Source organism: Ciona intestinalis, chromosome 5 (genome assembly GCF_000224145.3).
Source record: "Ciona intestinalis chromosome 5, KH, whole genome shotgun sequence".
Classification (NCBI taxonomy): domain Eukaryota; kingdom Metazoa; phylum Chordata; class Ascidiacea; order Phlebobranchia; family Cionidae; genus Ciona; species Ciona intestinalis.
The window spans coordinates 448,435-473,919 of record NC_020170.2 but is presented as its reverse complement, the minus strand read 5'-3'; the positions used below and the strand labels follow the sequence as shown (position 1 = coordinate 473,919).

The following is a 25,485-nucleotide window of genomic DNA, read 5'->3' as shown; positions in this document are numbered from 1 at the left end:
TAATAAAGAAGTTTTAGATCAACAACTAATTAAACTGGTAAAACCGATAACATATTATAAGAAATTGTCAGTATGCAGAAAAAACTTGTCATAATCCAAACTCCATCCCACCTTTACAACTTCCTCCCCATCAACTTTCATCAACGATTGCAAATTCTTTTTCAAATTCTTCTTCTGTGATTGCCATTTCAACAAACCAAGCAAATCAACTGCAACAAACAACTTTATTAATAAAAATAGAAAACTTCTTCCTCTTTAAAGTATTTATACCTAAAATATTATAAACGATGAAAACAAATCAGTTCACTTGATACAGCTACTTTCACAAATGGAAAACATCTCACCATTCTGTGTTAGTTTCGTGGAACACACAAGCGTGGATATTTGGAAAGTATCTCGACTTAACGTGAATCCTTCCACACGAGAGTTAAACAACCTGCTCTGACCACTAGGTGATGCACCAGGTTTAGATTTATAACTATCTAAGTCTGATCTTGAAGGAGGAAGAGAAAGATATTTTTTTGCATCGTTTGGTTCCAATCTACGTGATTCAACCTGGAATTGTAGGGGACTTTTATAACTTGTTAAATAAAATAACAAAATCAAAACTATTTATAAAAATAATTTCTAAATTAATTTTTTAAATTTACAAAAAGTAATGTGTTAAAATGTCTTTTATTTAACTTGACCATTCATAATGATAATGAAATTATGAAATTACTGAATAATCTATTTGTAAATCACAATCCAGAATATTTGGATATGATTATTTAATTAATATTTTGATTTCAATGAAGTGCAAACTGATGTTTACCGTTGATACATCAGTCAAAAAATAAAAAAATGGTTAAAATCCATCTCGCTCTAAAGCCATTGGAATCGTTAAACCCACCTTATACACAAGCAGGTTATGAACCCCATCTTGTAATGTAGTTCCTTCACTCTTCATCAAACGAACGTACGACAATCCAAAATCTTTCTCAGCTTTGTCTTTGTTCTCAAATGTTGATCGATGACGATATGTGAAACGCAGATGAGCGCTATAGAAATCCTCAATCGGGATTACAACCTGACGATGAAATATACAAACATTAAAATTCATGGCGTTACTTTCACAAATGCAGGAGCTTGCCATGATATAATATATAAAACAGGTAGAGGTTTGTGATATTGCCTCTAATACATAAGTTCCAATGCCATTTATAGATAACATACTTTTAGACAATATTTTCCCCTTAACGCAACACCCAGGCTACTTGTATGTTGAAGTATGAAATAAATGAATTAAACATATTAATCCCTGTGTGGAGGTATAACATAAATCTTTCGCTTATAGGTTACCAAGTATTTTAGGGTCATTTTTCTGTTTATGGCTGACAATTTAGACAACCCATTAGTGACCACTGGGTTGGAGCAACCATGGAAATTTATACCTTGTATTAATTGTAATGTTGAGTTTGAATTGTTTGTTACTAGGAATAAATGAAACATTACCTTCACTGTCTCCATCCATTTTGGTGATTTATTCTGATAATAAATATGAGATCGATATTGACTTTCAGAGTTCTCACCCGAACCCATGCTAACCACCATCTGATAAACAAGTATGGATTTTACATTATAATACTAATTTATGTCTATATAATAACTTGAACTATAGACATGAACATAATTATTAATTAATCAATAAATTGATTTTCTATGTTGTTTCTTTATGAATGAAATAAAAAGTATATGAATATACACTAGTATTTTTTTTTATAAAATGACAATGTATTAAATATATTTCGTACTTAACCATATCTGCAGAACCTGTTATATTTTATTTTTTTATAAATGCAAAATTAGTATGGCAATATTATATTAAAGATAGAATCATAATAATGATTGAATGAATTAATTACAAAAGAAAGCAACCAACACTTACAGGGATAACATGTCCTTCATCATTACACACACACATTGTAACTTCAACATTCTTCTGCGAACTTTTTATCCCTTTTTCAAATTCACCCTGTGGTTATTTAATGTATGAGTAGAATAATGGTTAGTCTAAGCAACATATTGAGCCAAACTTAAGTTATTTGCGATAAACTGCGTTTAAACATGTGTATACATTCATGGTATTTACAATTCTTCATACAGTGATTATACATTATGCATAAATAGAAACACTTATTTTTTCTCTTTCATTCGTTATTTTATCATTATTTCTTAGCTGTACATTACATATTAAATAAGATTTTACATGTCGATGCATATTATTTAATGCAGGGTTGTCTAAATCTTAAGCTTCACAGAACACTTAGGTCTTTAGGCTTTTTTGCAGCACACTCGATTTTAAAACCTTGAATTTTATAAAATTATATACCACACGATGTGGTATATAAGGATCACTACCAAAATATTTTTATAAAATATTGTCAATTAGTGAAAGTTTTACAATAGTCTGCGCCTGATTTCAATACACTGGCTTCCTGGCACACAAAGACACAAACTACGATGTAGATGGTGATTGCATCACTTGTGTCACAAATATTATTATGACACCACCTAACCTGGACAATAGTAACATAGAGATCATTCCTGACATCACCGGGCATTATAATCTCAGGAAATCCCATCTTCCGAACTTCTGCAGTGGAACGATCAACAAGATGTTGGAAGTCGTGTCGGATCGTCTTCAAATCTCCGTGCAACATCTTCAGTGAAACCCACAAACCTTAAAAGATATTTCGCTGACAATTTTTCAAGAACTAATCTTCTGGCACAAAAAACAAATACGTTTTATTTAAACTAAAAGTTTTATCTGTCTTGTGCCGACACTGCCGAGACTGTTAAGTTGGGTTTAAGGAAATCTGCATTATTATTTTGTGCCAGAAGATCAGTTCTTGGAAAACGTGTTTATATAAATTTGAGCACGAGTAATGCATTAACAAATAGAATTGTTATTTTAAATGAAGCAAGCACAGTGGCACGAGTCTGGCTGTTTGTTTATGGTAGCTAATATTATTAAACTAAACAATATTTGTTGATTGAAGGTATACATTAAAAAAGTAGCACACACATCTTTTAACCTACTATTATTTGTGTATGTTTTATTCAGAAGCATTTGGTTCTTTTTAATTGTTATAAAAAACACACAAGCGATTCTTGCATTAGAAATAGTAGGTAAACATAACTAACCTTGCCCTTTGTGGTTGATCTCCCTACTACTTATTGCTCTTGTTATAACTTGTTGCAAATTCTCATTTTCTCCCGAAACTCTGGAATAAAACTTAAGTGTTACTTGAATTTACATTATAAAAAATTCTAATCTGTGTGAGTCCATGCAACTGGCTGTTATGATATGCATAGGTTAAAATATCAAAATATACAAAAATAACTTTATAATATTATCCGATTTATTATACTGTAAAAATAACAAAAGGTTCATAGCCATTAATTAAGAATCCTACGAACTTATGCTCATTACCAATTTTACAATGCACTGAAAAATATGCAGAAAGTAAAAAAAATAAGCGGCAGCATAACAATGTCCTCTTCAGTTTGTGTTGATAGAGATACGTTAAAACTTTGACCTCTAAACACAAACTAAATTATTGTAGTCCAGCAAACAAAAGTATTTTTAACAGAAAATCTCGAAACTTACTGCATGAACGGAATGAACAGTTGTTTGTCTTCATCGCTGTCCTGTGTTCCCTTCATAATGGAAGTTATATCCATAACAGCAACCCCAAATGCTCGTCGTAGACCTGATGCTCTCTTCTTGTGATCGGCTTCCTTTAATTCCATTCGCCCTTAGTGATAACATAGAATGTTTATTCATACACCTCATGCTGACTGTCAGTTACAACAGAAATGTATTCTTACACACCAAACGCACATGAGGTTTCATATACCTTATGCTTGCTGTCAAGTTATTGCAGGGGTTACTTAATTTATACAATATAAACATAGAGTATTAGTTGGTACACCCCGTGTTAACCATCAAGTTATAACAGGAACATACATTACACATATAGTGATTGATGATTCATACACAGTTTACTCGCTGTCCAGTTATAAAATGATTAATAGATACAACTTTTCTCTACTATACTAGACACAAATAAAGTATACCAATTGTTTATATGGCCGCTGTATTATTGTACAAATTCCTAATTTAATTTAAACTCCTTATTATCCATGTATGACCTTGGTATTTTTAGCTGTTCAGTTAATTTACACATGACCATTATTTCTCACAAAAACTTCCAAGCATATAATACAAATATTTACCAAGTAAACCTAAACAAAGCAAGTGAAAGTGCTGCACTTACAAACCAATGAATAGACTTACTATAGGTGGAAAGAAATAATAATAAAAGATAACTCTAAAGAGATATCTGCAACACACAAGCTTCCCATACTAGACTTGCAAACCATACATGTAACAATGGAAGATTACAATTATCAACTTTATTTCCTGACACATTACTCACCTATCCTTATAATCTTACACACAAGGAATATTTTTTCTCGAAGAAGATCCTTACTTCCAAGGTCCTGTAAAAATATTTAATGAATAAAAACAAATATAATACTTGATTTGATGCATATAGAAGCACAATTTATTACAACTTAAATGTTATAGAATATAAGGCAACTTGTTTAGAGTGACATTAATAATATCAACAAAAACAATAAGGTGAACTAAAAAGAATATAAATGGTGGGAAGTTAGTCAGTTTTTCTGGATCAAAGGTGTTCAACTTTTTATCTTTTTATAAAATACTGCTAGAGTGGATCTTGTTTTTCCATCATTTGTACAAACGAATACATACACAAAACCTTCACTTTCATTTTGTAATCCAGGAAAATACATGAATGGCTCATGTTAACCATACTCACAAACAGAGAAAAAAGACAAAGATCGTTCATTGTATAACCTAACAAATGTAACAATACATGACCCTGACCTTATTGTTTATGTGAATGACCTCATTTATGAACAAATGGTACTTTTAACAGTATTCAAACAACGAAAATATTTTTAAAAAATTGAGAACTTACTGTAAATATTGCTTTCAAATTATTTAACATATCAATGTTCTTTGGTAAACCTTGACTACCCCATCTCACATAGTAGTTCTCGCTAAAAAGTGAAACATATTCAATTAGTAATGCTAGAACTCAGTTTCAAAGCTGTTCTCACTGCAGTTGGAACATCTATTATGCTCTTGAAACATTCTGGATGAATTAAACTTCAAAATAAACACAACTTTACATTTTAAAAATTGCAGGTTAATAAAACAGACATGAGTTATTTAAGTATAAGCAGCAAGTACCTGATGAAAACATTCTCCCCTCCATCATATAAAGACATGAAGACGTCAGCTTCTTCACCAATCCGACAAACAAAGTTTTTTACAGCAACATACAAGCTGGTGGATGATGATATCATCAAATAATGATGTCATAAACAAATAAAAAGGTATAGCCAATCATACCAATGAAAACATTTTAAAAGTTGCGACATAACTTGTAAAGTTTCCAAATGCGATATAAAAAAGCAACATTCATACAATAATAATAAAGACATAACATAAAGATCTCAATTCTGGGGCTAATTACATTATGTTTGTCCAACAATAACTGCACTAATAAAAATGAGTATATTAAATATTATATGCAGTATAAGGTAAACATTTGGGGAAATAAGTCAGATCAGTACCCTCACTAGTTACCAATAATAAGCATAAAATGCATCACACAATCTTAATGCTTTTTGATAAACTAAAGCAACACCAATAACAATAACTCAATTCTTTTTGTAAGTATTATATATATAAAATAAACATATAAATATATTATAGAGATATAAAAAAAAACATAACAATATATACATATTTTTGGTATTGACCTGACATATTTTAATGGAAGACCAACCTGTAAACATGAGATTTCCTTGCTTCTTGTATGGTCTCCATCACTTTTGTTTTATCGTGTCTATCTATCTTTTTCTCCTGAATCTTTTTATCAACTTTTGTAGAAGCAACTTCATGCTGATGGTAAAGTAACAATAAGGTTAACAACTTTTGTTTTTGCAATAGAACAAAAACGTTAATATTCATAACATAAAACCAAAATATTATGAGTAATAAAACCTAAGAATAATGATGGTCACTTAATAATTGTAACATGGTGAGCTCACACAAGAGTTATTACACAAATCAAAAGTTACCATGATGTACAGCATGGAACCATACATCCTTGTGTCTTGCCCAAGTACAAACAAACCGCGACAATGGTGGATTTAAGGAATGAATTCACATACTCACCATTCTGAACACTTCAAGTGAACTCAAATCCCGAATGTCAGCAAGTTGATACGTCTTTTCATTACGGACACTAAGATCAAGTTTAAGAAGACGATTTCCAACATCCACAAGATCAGCAAGTTGATGACAGATCTTTGTCATCTCATCAGCGGGAAGAGTTCCGGATAAAACTCTCTTCCTCTTTTCAATTATCTCCCTCATCATTGTTCGAACGTGCTTGAAAACATCGAGGTTGTCTTGTGCCTGTAGAAGAGGGATTTGTTACATTATACATGCTATCCATGTAATGTAGCAAGATGTATTTACCCTGGTAAAGATGACCAGAATAAAACATTAAAATGTCAGTATACAGAAAATGATTGCCTTAGATGTAAATGATGCATGATAGCAACAGTTTATAAGCATCCATAAAATGCTAATGTTATTAATATATGTGTACTAGACTATGTAGTTAAAACTTTATGTATTGGTATAACAAACAGTTTATATTTTGTAAATTATTAACTCTTTTAATCACTACGACAAAGTTAATAAACAGTAACAGTTGGCTGTTTATTAGTAATAAAAAGCGGTATCAATTTGGAAGAAAATAACAAAAATACTAAGCATGTGTGAACATGTGTGGTGTTATCTGCTTTGCAAACATACACTTGCAAGTGCATTTCTAGATTATCTGCGCCATGTTAGGAAATTATCAAACTACAGTTTAGTTGCAGCATACATGATACATCTCTATAATAGGGTATGTTTAACTATATAAAGTAATATATACCTTGTACATATTCTTCCATATGGTTCCCCACTCCCTTAGTACATTGGTAACTTCTTGTACAATAGGAAGTTCAGTTGGAATGATGTTTTCAGTTCGCCTGGATTGTTTTATGCAAAGTGAAAAAATGATTCATGCTGCACACTTTATTGACCCCTTGGATCACGACCCAGAAGTGAGTTTGTAACTGGGGGTTCATAAAGTCTTTGATTAACATTTTATATATTTACCAAATTTTGTGAACTAGTTTAGCCCAGTCCAATTGCTGCTACTCACTGCCACTAATTTATTTCTTAATATTTTGGGCGATGACAAAAATCGTTGCAGTTGAGGACAGCTACAACACATGTAAAAATTGTGTAACAAATCGTTGTTAAATTGCGGCACCCATTTTAAGAAATGAGATAGGTCTACATGATTCTGCATTATTTTATAATAATAAAACAGAGTTAACCAACACCTTACCCCCTTCTCTCAACCACTGCTTCCTTAAGATGAACATAGTTGGAAGGAAACACTCCCTGATTAAAATAAATTTAATTGGGAAGATATTATAGGCTTATCAAAACAAAAAATAAAAACAAAGCTAAATTTTAGCTTTAATATTACTTCTTTAAATTCAATTCTAAACTCAAACCTTAAACAAATCCAATATATAATAAAAGTTAGAAGTCTGTAAATTAAATACAATGCATCTAAAGCTGTACCTGCATTTGAAAACAATTAAACGTTAAACGGTTACATGACTTAAATCTTACCTTTTTACTTTTGTTTCCAATAACAAAACCTCTATACCATGTTCCTTAAATCAAATTAGTACAAGTTACAGGTTTTGTGTGACAAGAATATTTAATTAAAAATATTGTATGATATGTAGCAGGCTTAAACATTTTGACTACACTTAACACAACATGGTAGGCTGGAAAGTGATTATTTTACATGGATATTGATGAATGTATATTTCCAGAAAATGCATATTACTCTGACACAAATAAGAAAAACTGCATATAAGAAGTTACAATGTTACAAATCTTGTGTCATGGAACAAAACATAACCCGGCAAATTCAACAATTTGTTATTATAAACGAACCTAATGTTTTTATGTTACCTTCATATTCTTCAATTATGTGAACTACATCTCCCACTGATAGATTGAGGTGGTTTTCAGATTTGGTGTAATAACTGTACACAACTGAAAAATAAAAAATGGGATAGCTACACTGTCATTTTGACTCATTTAATAAAACAAAATGTTATTACAACTTCTATAAAAATTAAATGGAAGCTAGCAGTCTGAATATAATGATAAATTCCAGCAGAAAAAATAATTCTCAATGCATGATTGGCGTGGCAAGATAACAGTTAACTTTTATGTTATCCAATATCCCATATACTTCCTGCTCATGTTTTGGACAATTAACAACGCTCTTTTAAGGTCGGTAAGCTAAACATTGATTGACACAAATTGAACAACTTATGGACTTATTGTAACGCAATGGCATTAATAAACTAAAAATATGACAAAGTATTCTAGTTGTAAATTAATGGTGTTAATGTAGATCATGAGTTAATAATAACTAGTATGGTGTAAGTGTACTGGGAAGCATATGTTATGATTTCATTTTTGCAATTGCTTCTACTATTTATATTCAATTGCAGGAAAAAATTACTAGTTTAAATAACAAACGCCAAATCGCACTTTGGATCGAAAACATATTTAGGAACCAATTAAGTATAACAGCTTACCAACACCGTACTTTGCTTTGACCGGAAGAATCCAGCCTGAACCTGGCATTTCTAAGACTTACATTAATATCCAAACATTTTAACACCAACTGTGCAAATTAAATGTTAATACCAAAATAAAGATGTTGTGAAAAAATTGCAAGACTCTTTGGAATTACGTTTTAACTGTGCGTAAATTCTACGGAATTCCACTTTTTAAATCGGAATGTAAATCGGAGTTTGCAGTAATGTTAAATATGTGATTATTAACTATTCAAAATTAAGATACACGTCTAAATTATTAAGTTAAAGTACAATTCAATAGTTTATACATTGATTTACTTTATCGAAAATTTACAATATTATTATTTTTAACTGATTTCCGTAATTTCCACTGTTGTTCTGATGCATAAAATAACATCTAAACAGGAGAGCACAGCTCCAATAAATGGTCACGGTCGGAGTCCGTAAAAAAAAACATTTTTTGAATGAATGAATAAATGAATGAATGAAAATGAATGTTACTTACTTTATCCTCGCGTGGCCGGAAAACGACAGTCGTTATCATACGGGTGTAACACCTCGTGCCGGCTTACGAGTTACCATATATGTTACTTTATGGGTGATTATTTTTTTTACAGAGTCTGGTCACGGTCTATAATAACATGAATAATAATGAATATGCGTAAACTTTAAATAAGCATCGTAAAACTCCTGGAACATGTGTTTAGTTGTAAATTTACAATTGTTAACATTATCGTTTGCTGCTGTTGTGTTAATCGTTGTGTAGATTGAGTAACCCACACACCCAAAGTTGACAGATACTATATATAGGCGGTCTTTCGATGCTTCTGCGGAAGCGTGATCGGTAGCTAGCAGTTAAAGTCATGCAATGCAACTGTGATGGTTTGGGATCGATATTTTGAGACACTATGGTTTATAACACTATGCTTAGTTAGAAATATTTCTCAGGGTGCAAATAATGAATTAGGGTTTAAGATTAACCTTTTTCCGCTTTTGATTAAACAGGAAAGTAATCGTTACATTCATTCATTTACATACATTACAATGGTTGGTTACTCTAATTATGCTTAACATTTATTGTATGCTAGTTTTGCGGTTAATCGAAACGTTTTTGTTCTAAAATTCACAAATTATTAATTAATTTTGGACAAAATTAAAAGACTTAAGATATTAAGAATGAGAACTGAGATGAGCGGAAACTAACAACCGGAGAATAAAAACACCAAAACAACTGTTCGACGAAAAAAAACTATATGATCACCTAATTCGTGCCCTAAAAAGTAAGGAAAGAAATTTTGTTTTAACCACAGATATTTTAGATATTAATATTTACAAATCTTAAATATATCTTTTCATAATATCTCTATGGTTTTGGCGATATTTTATTTTTGTGACTTGCTGTATAAATACGGTTTATTTGGACGAGAGGTTTTAATGTACTAGCAGACCCTGTGTATTTTAGCGTCAAGCTGCCAAATGCATTGTATTATGGTGCACTATATTTCATTTGTATCTCAGAGATTAAACAACACGACCTTGTCTTGCTTGGCTAAGTCTGTGCCTATGCTTTTCCTCGTGTAATTCCTTCAAGAATAGTACATTAGGGTGGGGAAGATGGGACACGTTTTATTTTATTTTCTTGTCTCATTTGGTAGTAAACAAAGAACATTCAAACAAACGCACCGTCATGACCCCCAAAAACGTATCCTCCCGACTCTCATAGACCGTTGTTAATTGTTTAAAACATGATCGGGATGTTTAAACATTATGTACTAAAAGTGTCCCATCTTTCCACATCCTAATAAGTTTAGTGAAAGTGTAGTGGGAAGTTAGCCTATACATTATGCGTATTAATTTATTTATAAATCAATACGCATATTGTAGGCTGATTTAGATATTCACTAACTATGGCCGGTGCGAGCAGCCAATTGATATTGTGCCGATTGAAATGGCTACCAGCCGTGTGCACGTTGGCCGCGAGGAGAGCTAGCAACCCGGTTAACATGAGAACGAAGGCGGAAGTAGAAAATATACCCTTATCCTTAATTTTACTTAGTAATATAGTAAAGGCAAAGTTATATCAAAGTTTACCAAAATCAAAGCTACCGCACTTTAAAATGGAAACTGTACTTATTTAATTACTTTGCAAGTCTTGATTATATTTTCTCCATGTGTTTTACATGCTATAGGGTTATGTTTTAACAAACATTATAATGCCAATAACATCGAGTAGCACACACATTATTTTAAAACGTAAATATATCATCTGCTCTTGCTATTTAAATTTTTGTGGACTATACCAACGTTATCTCAAGTCCGTTGTTATTCATTCCGATGGAATGCGTAAGCTTGCAAAGCGCGTGGGTTGCGACTTGCCACAAGAGATTTGATATCTTAATGACGTTAACGCAGATCAACTTGCTGTCGCCACTGTGGTTCCCGAACCATTGTATTTGGTAACTGTATACGAGTCAGGGATTCCATGCATTTTGATTGAATTGTCAATCAAATAAAATGTGTATTAAACCACAGGCGTTGAGGTTAGTTATGTAGATTGTAGATATATAAGCTCAGCACCTGCGATTTTCTGCACCTGCAGGTAAATATTTTGCTGTATAAAAACACACAACATTAGATTAACGTTCGAAACTTGGTTTACGTGTCCGTTCGGAAAATACAGAAGGTTAAATATAAGTGTAGATATGTGGTGGGTAAGGAAGCATACTTCAGAAAAAAATAATAGTTTGTTCACACATAAGCGCACGCCGCTGTGTCAGGAATGTATACAAAACAATACCAAAAAATATATGTGTTCATGGACCTCTTTGGTACGTCATCCGGTAATGACGTCATAATCGGTGCGAACACAAGATAGGCGCGTCATACATGACTGCGTTCAGATACATTAAATATCCTTGGAATTTGTTTATGTTATAACATCAATACAAACCATGGTGCCACCAATAAAAACTTGGTAAACCAAATTTTTCCGTAAGTTAAGATTTCTTTAAAAGTTAATTTGTTTTCGCTGTGCAAGAATTGTTGCTTTGTCACACTTTCCCCTTTCGCCAAATGTGACGTCATTGTACGATCTTATTATTGTAACAGAGGCTTGAATAAACCATCTTCGTATTGTTCTGTGTCGTCCGATTGTTCGAGGTATATTTATATTTTTGTACACCCCATTACTAAGAGAAATCTCAGTCACGCCGTTATGACAGAGAAAGGGCCATGAGATTGAACAGTGAGAAAAAGCGATCAAGATCTCGCCGAATGAGTTGTGCGAAAAACGTTCTGCCCACCACATCGCCAAAACATGGTTACGTCATAAAAATTCTTCAGCTGAAAAACGGAGCTCGCCGATTGGCGGCAACTATTTATTTACGGGACTGAAATAAAACGTACGAGAGGTGAGGAAGTTAGACACTTAAACGACAGCGATAGCCTTGCAGGGTAAATACATAGAACTGGACACTAATAGTTACGATAGTGTTACGTCAGGCATGTGAATCACTGCAGAATATATATGTCAATAAGGTAGTGTTATTCGTTTATCACGTAATGTATGTTTGGTAGAATGAAATATCAAGTCTTGATCCTCTTGTTTAGTGGCGGTAAGTCACCAACATTTTGTTATTATGTTGCATTAAACGTTGTATAAACGAATTGATCACATGTTCAGGCATAATCGTTAATTTGTCTACCACTTTTCGCTCGCTGTTGACTTTTGCATGAACACGTGAGAAGGTATAAACACAAGTCTGCGGTTAATATTAACGTGGGTTCAACTTATAGGCAATGTTTTAACATTTAAAATTAACGTAGGGTAAACGTAAGTATAGCAATTAATGTATATAATTTATATAGCTTCGAGCTCGCGGATAATTTTAGAATAGGGTATGGATACAGTTACGTTGTTGAATGTACAATATCTGGCCCTATATAATCATTTGTCGTTGATTAATTCAATTAGTCCTGCGTTTTTTGTTTTAGTTTTACGCTCACTCAGTCAACGGTGTGGTCGTCACAGTTGCCATGGTGATGTAGGCAACCTGGCTGCGGGTCGCAGCGTATCAGTGACCAGCACATGTGGTTTGGGGAGGAAAGGGGAAATCTATTGTGACCCAGGTACAGACTCATGTACGGCGCCAATTTGTAGACGCTGTGGTACCGGCGATCATCCGGGCTCACACATGCTCGATTCACCGTTCACCGGCTCTCATACCTGGTGGCAATCAGCCAACAACGCCGATGACGTTACGATCCAGTTTGACCTGCAGACGTCTTTTTACTTCACACACTTAATCATGTTGTTTCGGAGTCCACGGCCTGGTGCCATGACTTTGGAAAGGTCGGTCGATTTTGGACAAACTTGGCAGGTTAGTCCTGATGTGTAATATATATATATACTATATATATACATGTGCTTACGGTGTCCTGTCTTCTCAACGTTTTATAAAACCGAAGAATTAACGACCTTTAGTGACTTGAAACTATCGATACGTCATAGTCATCGGGTATTTATAAACATTGTTGTAGTTGAATCACGTGACTTTTAGATTTACCAACGTTTTGCAAGTAATTGCAGCGAAGAGTTTGGTATGGATGACGATGTTGACGTCATCAGCGCTGCGTGTACTTCCCGATATTCAAGTCCATGGCCATGCGATGGTGGAGAGGTAACTGTTGCTCTTTATTTGTTTTTTATTTTCGGTATATATATCATGTCCGTAACCTTTAATATACAAAAGGTTGGAGAATACCTTTATTATTTAGTAGGGTAATTCTATGAATTTGTACCCTATCTTTATAACCTCTGGCACCGCGGCAGCGCGCATTCCTCTAAACTAGGGGGCATAGGTTCAAGGCTCGTCGATGCTATCATTGTGGGCGTATCAGTTGCTCCAACCCAGTGGTTACCAGTGGGCTGTCTAATTTGTCAATCACAAATAAAAAACTGAACAAATTCCACAATCACCCACAAAGTTACATTCGTGGTAACTCGTAAGTTGGGACGAGGTGTATGAATACCGGCCATGCTATAACTTTTGCCGTTTTCCGGCAACGTAAAAAGTTACATTCATTCAAACAACACTTTAAAAAAATGTCTTATAACACGAGGTGGTATTTTGCGATTTGCATTTCAGGTGCTGTAATTTGCAAACAGTCGGGTAAGATTAATCGCTCCAACGCATATGTATATATTCTTTAAAAAATAAATTTATTTTCATGAATGCACGTAAAAGTTTTATTTTTTAAATAGTAAGCGATATGTACTTAAGTGTCCCATTTTTACCTCACATATAATATATCATCCAACAACAATAATTATGATGTCATATTTAAATTCCTCGTAATTCGAAAATAATAGAAAAAGACTGCACAAAACATTTTAATGAGATCAACTCGTGCTTCGCTGTTATCGCGGTTAAAGGTGGGTCGTTACTTACCTCATACCTGTTGTTCGGTCCAATGTATTTAAAGAAAAGCCTATTACTAAATTACAATCGATGTACTCGTAGAAATGGTACAAATAAGCGTCGATTTGTATGGACATAAAGTATAGTAGGATGGGGGAAGTTGGGACACATTTTAACTCTATTTTCTCGTCCACCTATATGCTTAAGAATCCCATAGACCGTTGGTAACTGTTTAAAACACGATCAGGATATTCGGATATTATGCGCCGAAGGTGTCCCATCTTGTCCCATCCTACTATATATATTTTTATGGTAATAGGACACGTCTAGCGAGTGTAGAGCCGCGTGCATGAAGGCAATCCCCGGATCATAATCGTTGGTAAACTTGTAAACACTTTCACTCAACCAAATTAGGAGTTAGGACATCACGAACGAAATGACAGCCAACTAACGTCGGTCATACCAGTTCTGGTTCACCGCCGAGAGCACGCCGCTGCTGACACAAAACAATGCCCCTTTGTTCCAATTCAAAAGATCGAAAACAACGCGCGCGCGACTTGCAAACGAGACAACAAATTCGGACTTTTTCGCGTTAACTGTAATCACAGAGGCGAATTAGTTGTGACGTCAGTTTTGCTAATGTTGGGCCCCTGACGTATTTGCTTTCTTGCAAGATGCCTTATCAAGATTACACAACTGCATGTGAATACAAATTGACGACATCGACCTTGGGGCTAATTCATTCCTTGTATGTTTTGTTTACTAAGCGGAAAATAGTTAAGTTTTGCATATCAGTGTCTTTAATTGCTTATATTTCTGGGATGAACTATGAATATTTGAAAATGTTAAACTTTTCGGCATATCTCTGTTTATTCAACTAACTAAACCGTAGACGCTATCAATTAAGTTAATAATAATTCAAATCGCTCTCGATTTTTGAAGACACAGTGAAACATATTCTTACAATACAAATAACTAAAAAACGTATATAAATTGTTCGATTTAATCCCTCAGTTTTTTATTAGTCAGAAGACACGATGTCTAGGCGGTTTGAATAAAAACCAACAAGTTATACTAGGTAGATATTTGTTCCATGTGTGGTGCTCGGCGCGGCAAAAGTTCACGAATTAGCGTAGCACATAACAGCTCTCGCCTCGTTACCTTAGAGGGCTGGACACACCAGGAGACGCTGGTTGCTACTGCAATCGAGGACGTGTATGTCTCTTGGAAATAAAAACGCTAATTGCTCCAATCTAGTGGTTACTTAGTGGCCGATCAAACTGGTAGTCACACAAAAATAAAACAATCAGCCACAAAGTTGCATATAATAATTCGCTAAACAGGGAAACGGTGGTACGTTTTATGCCTGTTAAGGCTAATTAGGCGATCATCACTTTATCATAAAAAAATGTTTTTAACAAATTTTTTTAAAGGTAATTCATCGAGTAATGAATCCTGCACATCCAATCGATGATCCTTACAATGATGAAGCAAGACATCTTCTTAAGATAACCAACCTCCGAATAAGGATGTGGAATCCTCAGTTATGTACGGGATGCACCAACATAACTTCTGACTCGCTCGTCATGGAAGACAGAAGCATCCTTCCCGAAGATGTTGGGAGTATCTTTCCCCCATTCTCTGTGTATGATCTGATCATACGTGGGACTTGTTATTGTAGTGGACATGGTGATACTTGTGTTCCTCTACATCAAGATGGAACAAAACCAAAAGATTCTGAGCAAAGTGTGGTAGGGACATGTTGTGAGAAATTATAATGGACTGTAGATAAAAAACAAAACTTTAAAAATTAAGCGTTTTTTTTTTTTTTTTTTTTTTTTTTTCTATTTTATGCATACAATGCAGTTGTTTTAATAGGTAATATTTTACATTATTTTGTTCCTTTTTTTAATTTTTACAAAATAAGCAAGGTCATATGTCAGAAAATAAATAGAAGATAAAACTATAAGAACATCCTGTAGGAAGACCCATGTCCCATGTTGACATATTACAGGTGTTCGGAAAGTGTATGTGTGAGCACAACACAGCTGGTGCCCACTGCGAGCGTTGCATGGAAATTTACAATGATGCTCCATGGATGGCTGGTAACGGAGATACTGGAGCTGCAAACCCTTGCAAACGTAAGATTTGTATGAACTATGAACATGACTTATTGAAATATGGTTTGTTGTACTATAATTTAAATAAGTGGAACTGATTATTCCACCATTTTTCTGACCAGTAACATCAGAACCTATTTAAAAAGTTGATACAATTGTAGAAAAACACTAGTTTGGATAAAGCAATAGCACAACGAATAACACTTAAGTATTACTCTGTGGCACATTGTTTGGTGCGCTCTTATGAGCATATGTGTTTTGGACAAGACACTTAACGGCAATTGCTTTAAACCAGTGGTCATTTATGGATTATCTAAATTTATATATTATAACAAAAAACCACAAAGTTGCATACGCTGTAACTCATCCCCTTGCCTTGCTCCACAGGGTAAGACAAGTTACATTTATATATTTAAGAAATAGTCAATGAAATTTATGTCACAACATATTTTACCAAGCAAGAGATTGATAACCTTTTAATTTTTTTTGTATTGTGATGTCACAGGATGTAACTGTCACAGTCATTCACAACGATGTCGGTTCGACAGTGAGTTGTGGGAGCGAAGTGGGAATCGAAGTGGTGGAGTGTGCATGGGTTGCCAACATAAAACACGTGGACGTTACTGTCATTTATGCAAGCCTGGCTATTTCAGGAGATTAGAAGCAGATTTGTCAGATCAAGATATTTGTAGAGGTGTGTCTTTGCATTGGGGCACTAAAAATGTTTCTCTGTGATTAAATCTGGAACATCTACATCACCTTACATAGAATTTTGTAAACTGAAACCTGTAATTAAAAGCTGTGCAACTTTCAGGAGTTAGTTGCTGTGATTAATCCAAGTTTAAGGCCAAAGTAAGGCCTCAATATTTCAGTTTGTTGTGAACAGATTAATTGGGTAATATTAAGTTATAATAAATCTAATATTTTGCCTTCCTGCAATGTTTTATACACTTAAACTTGACATTAAGCTGAGTCATAAGTTTCTTAAAACAACAATCCTTCTTTCATGACATTCATAACGACAGCCATATCAAAACTTCACCACATATTATTACTGAAAGTTAAAAAAACATTTGAAAAGTTTTTTATTGTGTCAGAATGCCTTTGCGACATCACTGGAACATATTTCCACAAACCTAGAACCAGAAGACAGCAAACACTTCCTTGTGATACGATCACAGGTCAATGTAGATGTAAACCTGGTGTAGGTGGAAGAAGATGCGACAGATGTTTGCATGGTTATTGGGGCTTTGGAAGGCATGGATGTAGTGAATGCCTGTGTGAACATTGCGATGTGGTAATTAAGTAACAATGCAATTTGTTATCTTCTCTATCACAGAAAGGATCTGGTGCTACGAAACCACAGACAAAAATTCAACCAACTGTAAAAGAATGTTTTCGTAACAACAGATCCTTACTGTATTTCTTTACACAAGAATCGTTTTTGACTCACCAGATCAGGGTCAGATAATTACATCTGTATCATAGTATTGAATCATATTAATTAAAAACAATAGAGGTGGGAATTACAGTAAATTGTCAGATGTTAAAATATGATGTGGATAAACAAACAATGTATGTATCTGTATAAATCACCACAGCATTTAACTTCTCCACAGAAATCGGGTAGTTGCATTCCAATATTCGAACCTGACCCATCTTCTAACTTTCCTGGTTTTGACAATTTGGATGGTCCTTATTATAGCTTTGATGAAACAGACTTTATGTAAATATTTGATATTATTACTGACTTATTTATTCTCTCACAATAAACCTCTGAATTTTATAATAAGGATGTCCAGTGTCCTATGTTTTGTGACCCCAATTTGTGGGTAATATATTGCATTCCTACCAATCTGGACAACCCGTTAATAACCACTGATTTGCAGTTATTTTGGTTAAGTCTAGTACACATATACCCATAATGATAGAAATCCTTTACAAAGCCCCATGTGACACTCTAAGATAATTATCTGCATTTGTTTTCACAGTCATTATAATCATATGTTTACGATGTTTTAAAATTGATATTTCTTGCATGTTATGCCACAGACCTCATCGTTTCCCAGAGATAAAAGGCATGGCTGCTGGATACAAACCATTACCAATTGTAATGTCACGTGGTCAGGTATTGGGAACAAGGATAAATTATGCGGAGAGAAGCGTTCTTCCTTTGACAGTTGGAGCAACATGGAGAAAACCAGGTACCTTGTTTGTTTTGTCCTGAACACAACAGATATAAATAACAAACCATAATCAATTACCTGCCAATTCTACAGTGTCAAAGAAGAGCTAACAACGTAAATAAAATATTTTGTAAAACTTTTATATTTGGTGTTTACAGAAACTTGTTCATGTAAAGAGAGAGCATGGAATGACTTGACTTACTTCTGCAATGCAAAATTCGATTATGGTGAGCTTTGGTTGAAATGAACATTAGTCTACAGTTTGATATAAATTAAAAAATGAATGATTTGAATTCTTTCATAAAAATCATGTAGCTTTTATACTGAGATCAATTCTATTATACTAATTATTTGTATTAAACCAATCAAAGATGATCATATATAAGAAAACTGAACCACTAAAAATGCTACCAGTTTCTTAAGTTTCTTTAAAGTGGCGCTAAATCGGTTCACATATTTTCCACTGTAGCTGCCAGAGTTCGAATCCGAGAAGCCATCGACCTTGGTACACATGCCAGACTTTTGGTTTCCGTGCGACGAGTATTTAAACAAGGTTCGGTAAAGTTTCGACGGGGAAAGACTGTTATGTATCCAGAATCATGGACAGTGATGGGATGCACATGCCCTGTGTTACTGCCTGGTAAGAATTTTCATACATTAACAACTGTATTCTATTATCGAATTGTCCTATATGCTTATGCACAAAAAGTACTGCTTTTTATATTGGGTTAGGCAGTGTTTTACCTGCAAGCGCTTTTGAAATACTTCCAAATCCTTACATGTCGTTGTTTAACCTAAAATCATACTTAATATAGTTTAGTAATTGTTAAAAATATAAATAAATTAAAGTTAGATTAACTATTTACGAACTATCTGACCATGCACCTGGAAAACTTCCAAAGGAAATGTAATGTCTACGAGTTTTACATGTTATACAATTCAATATTCCATCAGCTATGACTCTAAACACAATTCAATACTCTGTGCGTACAAATACTTTCTAAAATGCTTTACACTAGCAGTTCTTATGCCTTAACAAACCTATACTTCATTTTGCGATCACAGGTCGAGATTACTTGGTAATTGGCCACGAAGATTCAATTCAACAAAGATTAATGATCAACGTTGAAAGTTTAGTCACAGAATGGCCACAAAAAAGGAAATATTTTGCTCGAAATGTTAAAAAACAGTTTCGCAAAAAGTGTGTGTGACAACGAGAAAAGTTTAAAATCTGAATAATGATTATTTTAAACTTATTTTTCTCAGTTAAACAAGATTTTGTCTTTCCAGTTTCGTATGTGATGTATTTGAGGTGTATGTTACTTTAATTTGAAGTAATGTGTGAGTTTTTTTTGTGGTATTAAGTGACAAAAGAGTTCAATGTTGTATTATAATGCTGATTTTACTAAAGTATTGCTGCTATTACATTACAATAACTTCGAAACAACCACATATAATAAAATTTGTATTTCAGAACTATAAATTCATTTATTAAATCAATTTTAACCAATGCAGTGTGTCGTGTACTATATAATTACTAGATACAGTTTGGGATCATTGTACAATTTATTTGAGTGTGATTTATTCATAATTGCTGCAAATATTCATTTGTTTTTTAAGTCTTTTGTTTGCATTCATTGAGACTTATCGCAGTGATATAATACACATTGTTAGTTTTGTGAGACATTTGTCAATCAAATAGTGTAAGAAATGTTAGAATGCCATCATATAAACTTATCAGTATTTTGTATTTACTTTAATCCAGTGGTCACCCATGGTTTGTCCAAGTTGGCACAACCAGTAAAAAATAATTATTATCCATAAAGCTAGTAATGTGCAAGCCACAGGACATTATAAAGTCATCAAGCACCCATACAGGCTAGGCAATATATATCTATAAGGCAAGAGTTGCCCCCCTCGTACACGTGGATAAACTACACCATAACCACATTTCTGCAATCTATCAATAAAACATGTAGAAAAGCTATTCGGTATTTTAAGCCAAATATAAGATAAATTTAATCACAAACAGTCTACTTTTTTCTCGTGTATTTGTGTTAATATAGGAACATTTTTATTGAGTGCAGTTTATTTCATACGCAAGTAATCTGTACAACATAGCACAACATTCTGTACACATATGATTAATTATGTATTTCACATTATTTATAATATCATACCAACATATTCATGCGATATACAAACGGTAGTACATAAAATATAGAAGTGATAAAAATGCTGCATCCTTCTAATTTTTTAAAGGTAAACGGAAGTCTATAATCGGTGTACAGATACCGAGCTAAATCCATAATTACAGTTGTTCCATTCAAAATGGCACAATTTTCAAGTTATCATTATTTAATGTGGCAAGATCAGAGTCAGCGGCACTTCTAACTTAAACGCACAATTTTTAAATTATAGATTCAGCACAGTTAGAACTATCTGTACACCAAAAAAATGACTTTAGTTTATCTTTAAAGTAACAAAATAATTTATGTGTATTTTTTACTAGACTCAGCAAATTGTTTACTGAAAAACTGGAAAGTTCAAATCAAACATATTTCCTAATGCTTTTAACATTTCTTCACAATTGCTCAATTATTAGTGGGCAATTGTGAAACTTTTTCTTTTAAAATATCAGTGAAAACTAAACTTTAATAAAACTTATGAGGAAATTTCTATTCTTTTACAATTAAAGGCTCTATACCGATAATTTTATTCTCTTCCCAAATCGAATCCATTGGAGAAGTCTGCATAGTCTGTAGCTTTGCTTCTTTCATTCAAGTCATTGTCGGGTTTCTCAAACCAATCATTCATCTCTCTCTCCAGGTAATAAGCTGGAATGGAAATGTGTAATATAAACCGGACACTACTAAAAAGAAGGTAACTGAATTTAAAATATTGTCCAGTATCAATAGTTGCAATGATGCCGTAAAGCGTATAAATTTTTACTAATATGGCAATTACCTTCTGTGTCTGACACAACTGTCCTCATATCATCTGGTTCACCATATGGTGATCGATCAATAGTTTGTTCTCTCAATTCTTCAGGATTCATATTACAGCTTGAACGTGAATCTTGTATCAGATCATACTGTTCAGCTGCAGTTAGTGTTCTGTATGTTTCCCTTGCTTTTCTTGATGGAACAGTTTTAATATAAACATTTGATCCTCTGTTTAAATCAGCCACTTTCCCAAGAGAATCTTTACTAACTTTGTAGGAATTTTGTGCTTGATTTGCACAATCAACCATGTACATATCCCTTGTGTATGCATCTCTTGTTGCACCTACATCATATTCCAGATTCTTGCCTTTCCTCATATTTATCCATGGCTTAGCAATCTCACCATCATCTAAACGCGCATAACGAACATGATAAACTTGATCCTTGTGATCTTGGTTTTCCAGGTGATTTCTTGGATCTCTCATACGCTGCCTCTCACTTGTACTTTCATAATCGGAATAATTTCTTTCTGATACTCTTTTTGTGCTCATTTGGTTACGGTCATGCGTGTAGTGACCACTTTGTTGGTGAACGACCGGACTTTCGAAAGCAAAAAAATCATCAAAACCATTTTCAACACGACGGCCACGTGTAGCATATCCAACTTCATGTTGCGAGTAATTTCTCTTTACTTTTTCATTGCTTTGGTCACAGGCGGTGACATGGTGTTGTTGCAAGTTGTTTTGGTTAGATGATTTCGATTGCTTTGTACTCCCTCCATCTTGGGGAATGATTTGCATAATATCATCAACGATAACATAGTTACGTGAATTGTCAGTTGAAGTTGATCCCATCACAGCAGTTGAATTATCACGCATATGATCAACAGTAGTCGAATCATTGTTTCTGTTCTCCACCATTGCCACATGTCTTGAATGTTGTCTGCTTAATATACAAAATTAATTAAAATTACATACTTCATACATTTTTCAATTGTGTTTGGTGTTTCTGCATGAGTGAAACAGTAGAATAGAAAATAGTGTGTACTCACTCTGTTCCATGTACAGATGCATTCACCAATGATGAATTAGATTTGCTTTGTCTTCCCAACTCTAGATACTGCAAGTAGAAGAATAAGTTACAAACCCTTGAATAATTAAATGTAACTTACTTACCCTCATGCCGCGGAGCAGCAACAGTCATCATACTATGGATGTTCTGTTTCATACACCTCGTGCTAGCTAACAAGTTAGGTAACTTTGTGGGTGACTATTTTTTGCGGGTGCAATTCTGTATTTGTTTGTTCTCATATATGGCTGACGATTTAGACAACCAATTAATGACCACTGGGTTGGGACCTCCAGGTTAGAGGAAGATCGTTTACCATTGTGCCACAGCGCCAGACGTTCAACCCCACAAAGATACACACGTGTTAACTGTATATGCGGACGAGGTATATAAAACAGAACACTCATTACTGAAATAGACAATACAAAGTTAGGTAAATATTTACCCTCAATTTCATGTCTAATTCTTTTTCTTGTTGATCTAAATCTTCAATAGTTTGTTTCAACCGGTGAGTTCCCCTGACAGGTCCCTCTTCAGTTCGGTCTGCAATTTATTTAACATATACGTATTTAAAAAAGATTTAAATTCAATTCAGGAAGAAGTAAGCTTAATTATCAACTTCTTAATAAACTGCAAATGGCTGTTGCAATTTAATGTTGTTTAATATAGCTGAAGTAAATTTCAATTACAAATGTGAAACACAAAATATTGAAGTAAATTATACAAAACCCACATTTTTATATTATAACTGCATACAGTTGGCATCAAACTATTTACTGAAATAATGGCAACAAAAAAGTACTAAAAAAATATCCAAGAAAAGAGAGGAGTTAAAAGTAAATAGTATTTTGTATTTTAACAAACCTTTCCCAACACTTCTTGTACGTAAGATGTTGTGACGCTTAACGCTGTTGTACCTCCATCTGTATTCATCCTCATCTGGGGGATCTGGAAGATGACGACGAGACTGAGAAATATCATGATCATATCCGCTTAACTCTTCACTCATCCTTGAGGAGGTGGAGACAGATCTTGAAAATGAAAACTTTTGGTCATCCTTAACATCATTGTTGGGTTTGCCACTTCCAACCATGTGAGTGTGTGGCGTTGAACGTATGGGTGAAGTTTGTGATGGAGCTGGAAATGATTTTGCAGATGATGTTGTTTGTATTATGTGTCGGGAATCCGACGGTAAGTGAGGATTATTCCTCATCATATCAACATGGTGATGACCTCTTTGAAAACTTTGTTCACATACATTGTGTCTTGTGTTTTCGTAAACACCAATAATATTACTTTCTCCATAGTTGGGTTCCATTTGCATATCCCGCCTTGAACCAGCACTGTAACAAGGAGGAATGTTTGGTTTGGTAACTGTTGGAACAGATAATGATCTTCGAAGTGGGTTTGAATCATTTATTTGTTCTTCAAATGAATTTCCATCTGAAAAAACTTACTATTAATATGTGAAAGTTCTTTAAATATCCTTGCATGGTTAAGCTGGGAATCACAATCCCTTATGTAGTCTTGCTGTATATATTAATACCTATAATAAACGTTCTTTTCTGTTGTTTTGAATAATGTGTAAAGAATGGCAGGCATACGCACCATACACAAGTACAACTTGTTTTAATATTTAACCAATTTTCTGACCTGTTTTATTCGATAGAATATTACCTGTTTTATATCTGTTCTCTTCAGTTCTGTTTGTGTATCTGTTTACACCCCTGATGGTTGGCCGATGTTTCATTATGAACTGATCACGATTTCTGACATGACCATACCTGTTTGAGTTTAATTGAAAATCACCTGGACCTTCTTCATATATAATGGAGTCATCAAAATCATCGTGGATATATTCATTGTATTTGGAAGGATGGTCATAGCTGTAGTTACGTGGCCACTGGTTTAGACCACTTTCAGGGTACATTGCGTTATAATTTTTTTCACTTTGACTTCTACCATACTCATAGCATCTTCTTCTTGGGTTGTTATCAGGGCAATAGTAATCTTGCTCATAATTATATTCACGTCTCATGTACATTGGTCTTGGTAAAAAATCTCTGCTTTCTTGAGGGTAGTAACTATGATATGCACATCTTTGTGCTTGATATCTTTCCATGGGTGGTTGTGGGTTGTTATACACATTTGTGTATCTTTTTTCATGATGTATGATGCTGTCTGTACCCACAGATGCATCTACTTTTCCATGCATAGTGTGTGTTGTGTGAAGATCCGTAGTATGGGATGAATAAACCCTTGGGAATAGAATGGTATCTTCAGGATGTATTTGAGGTTGTCCAGAAATATTGGTTGATGTTGATTTATCTTTATGTACAAGAAGTGGGATAACTGAAGAAGATCTAGGTTCCTTTGTGACAGGGTGACCTTTCATAAACTGACTTTGATGGTTTTGCTGGGGAACTGGTGCTGAATAATTAGAACTTTTAATGTCAGTCACTGGTTCCTGTGGATTTACTAAACCTCGTGCGCCCTTTAAAGCTTCAATTAATGCTGTGAGTTGACAAAGATCGATGGATGGAAATATTGGAGCTACTTCCCTGTCTGGACTTACTTGGGTGGATGAAGAAACTGAATGAACTTTCTTCACTGTTGAGCGTTCAGTTGGCATGTTCAGTTCATTTTTAGGAACAATTTTTGTGACATGGGTTTCATCATTTCTTCCGAGAGTAGAGACTGTTCCACAAGACACACATCGAGGTAACGGACCGTATACATTGTTTATTGATAATCCACAGAAGGAATTGGCAGAACTAGATACCTGAGGTGGTATTGAAACAACTGTTTGTTTCTCCTGCAAAGGACAATTAGTTTTTGATATCTTAAGATCATTTGAAACAATGTTAGTTGCTACATCATTATTTACAGTTGAAGTGAAAGAAGG

At 34.0% G+C, this 25,485-nt stretch overlaps 3 protein-coding genes across 3 annotated transcripts in view; 1 reads left to right on the top strand and 2 right to left on the bottom strand.

The window, feature by feature from the left end:
- LOC100176641 (dedicator of cytokinesis protein 1) overlaps positions 1-8,985 on the bottom strand; it is a gene marked incomplete in the record, with an annotated part of 28,093 nt that extends 19,108 nt beyond the window's left edge. The window contains 18 exon segments of the mRNA XM_018812059.2: positions 112-209; positions 345-555; positions 893-1,069; positions 1,495-1,593; positions 1,928-2,014; positions 2,559-2,722; positions 3,187-3,266; positions 3,653-3,800; positions 4,485-4,548; positions 5,055-5,136; positions 5,330-5,425; positions 5,931-6,046; positions 6,323-6,565; positions 7,095-7,191; positions 7,557-7,612; positions 7,850-7,893; positions 8,201-8,284; positions 8,839-8,985. Of these exon segments, the coding sequence (XP_018667604.1) occupies positions 112-209; positions 345-555; positions 893-1,069; positions 1,495-1,593; positions 1,928-2,014; positions 2,559-2,722; positions 3,187-3,266; positions 3,653-3,800; positions 4,485-4,548; positions 5,055-5,136; positions 5,330-5,425; positions 5,931-6,046; positions 6,323-6,565; positions 7,095-7,191; positions 7,557-7,612; positions 7,850-7,893; positions 8,201-8,284; positions 8,839-8,887 (1,995 nt within the window).
- Positions 8,986-12,174: 3,189 nt separating this feature from the next.
- Positions 12,175-20,250, top strand: LOC100185186 (netrin-4). Its single transcript, XM_002126748.3, has 12 exons — positions 12,175-12,455; positions 12,835-13,220; positions 13,401-13,520; positions 15,695-16,012; positions 16,276-16,402; positions 16,887-17,075; positions 17,479-17,678; positions 18,001-18,107; positions 18,434-18,585; positions 18,726-18,794; positions 19,037-19,207; positions 19,633-20,250. Exons 1-12 carry the CDS (start codon positions 12,407-12,409, stop codon positions 19,776-19,778), a joined length of 2,034 nt encoding a protein of 677 aa, XP_002126784.1. The 5' UTR covers positions 12,175-12,406; the 3' UTR covers positions 19,779-20,250.
- Positions 20,251-20,638: 388 nt separating this feature from the next.
- Positions 20,639-25,485, bottom strand: part of LOC104265744 — a 10,773-nt gene continuing 5,926 nt past the window's right edge. The window contains exons 7-12 of the mRNA XM_018811838.2: positions 24,258-24,990; positions 23,445-24,023; positions 23,026-23,123; positions 22,564-22,631; positions 21,535-22,457; positions 20,639-21,404 (exon numbers count right to left, since the gene is read on the bottom strand). Coding sequence (XP_018667383.2) covers positions 21,283-21,404; positions 21,535-22,457; positions 22,564-22,631; positions 23,026-23,123; positions 23,445-24,023; positions 24,258-24,990 — 2,523 coding nt within the window. The 3' untranslated portion in view covers positions 20,639-21,282. The remainder of the gene's footprint in view (positions 21,405-21,534; positions 22,458-22,563; positions 22,632-23,025; positions 23,124-23,444; positions 24,024-24,257; positions 24,991-25,485) is intronic.

Coding starts and splice junctions, on each gene's coding strand:
- LOC100185186 (XM_002126748.3), top strand. CDS start 12,407: ATGTTTGGTAGAATGAAATATCAAGTCTTGATCCTCTTGTTTAGTGGC. Junction 13,221..13,400: donor ATTTTGGACAAACTTGGCAG/GTTAGTCCTGAT, acceptor CGTGACTTTTAG/ATTTACCAACGTTTTGCAAG. Junction 18,795..19,036: donor CAATGCAAAATTCGATTATG/GTGAGCTTTGGT, acceptor TTTCCACTGTAG/CTGCCAGAGTTCGAATCCGA.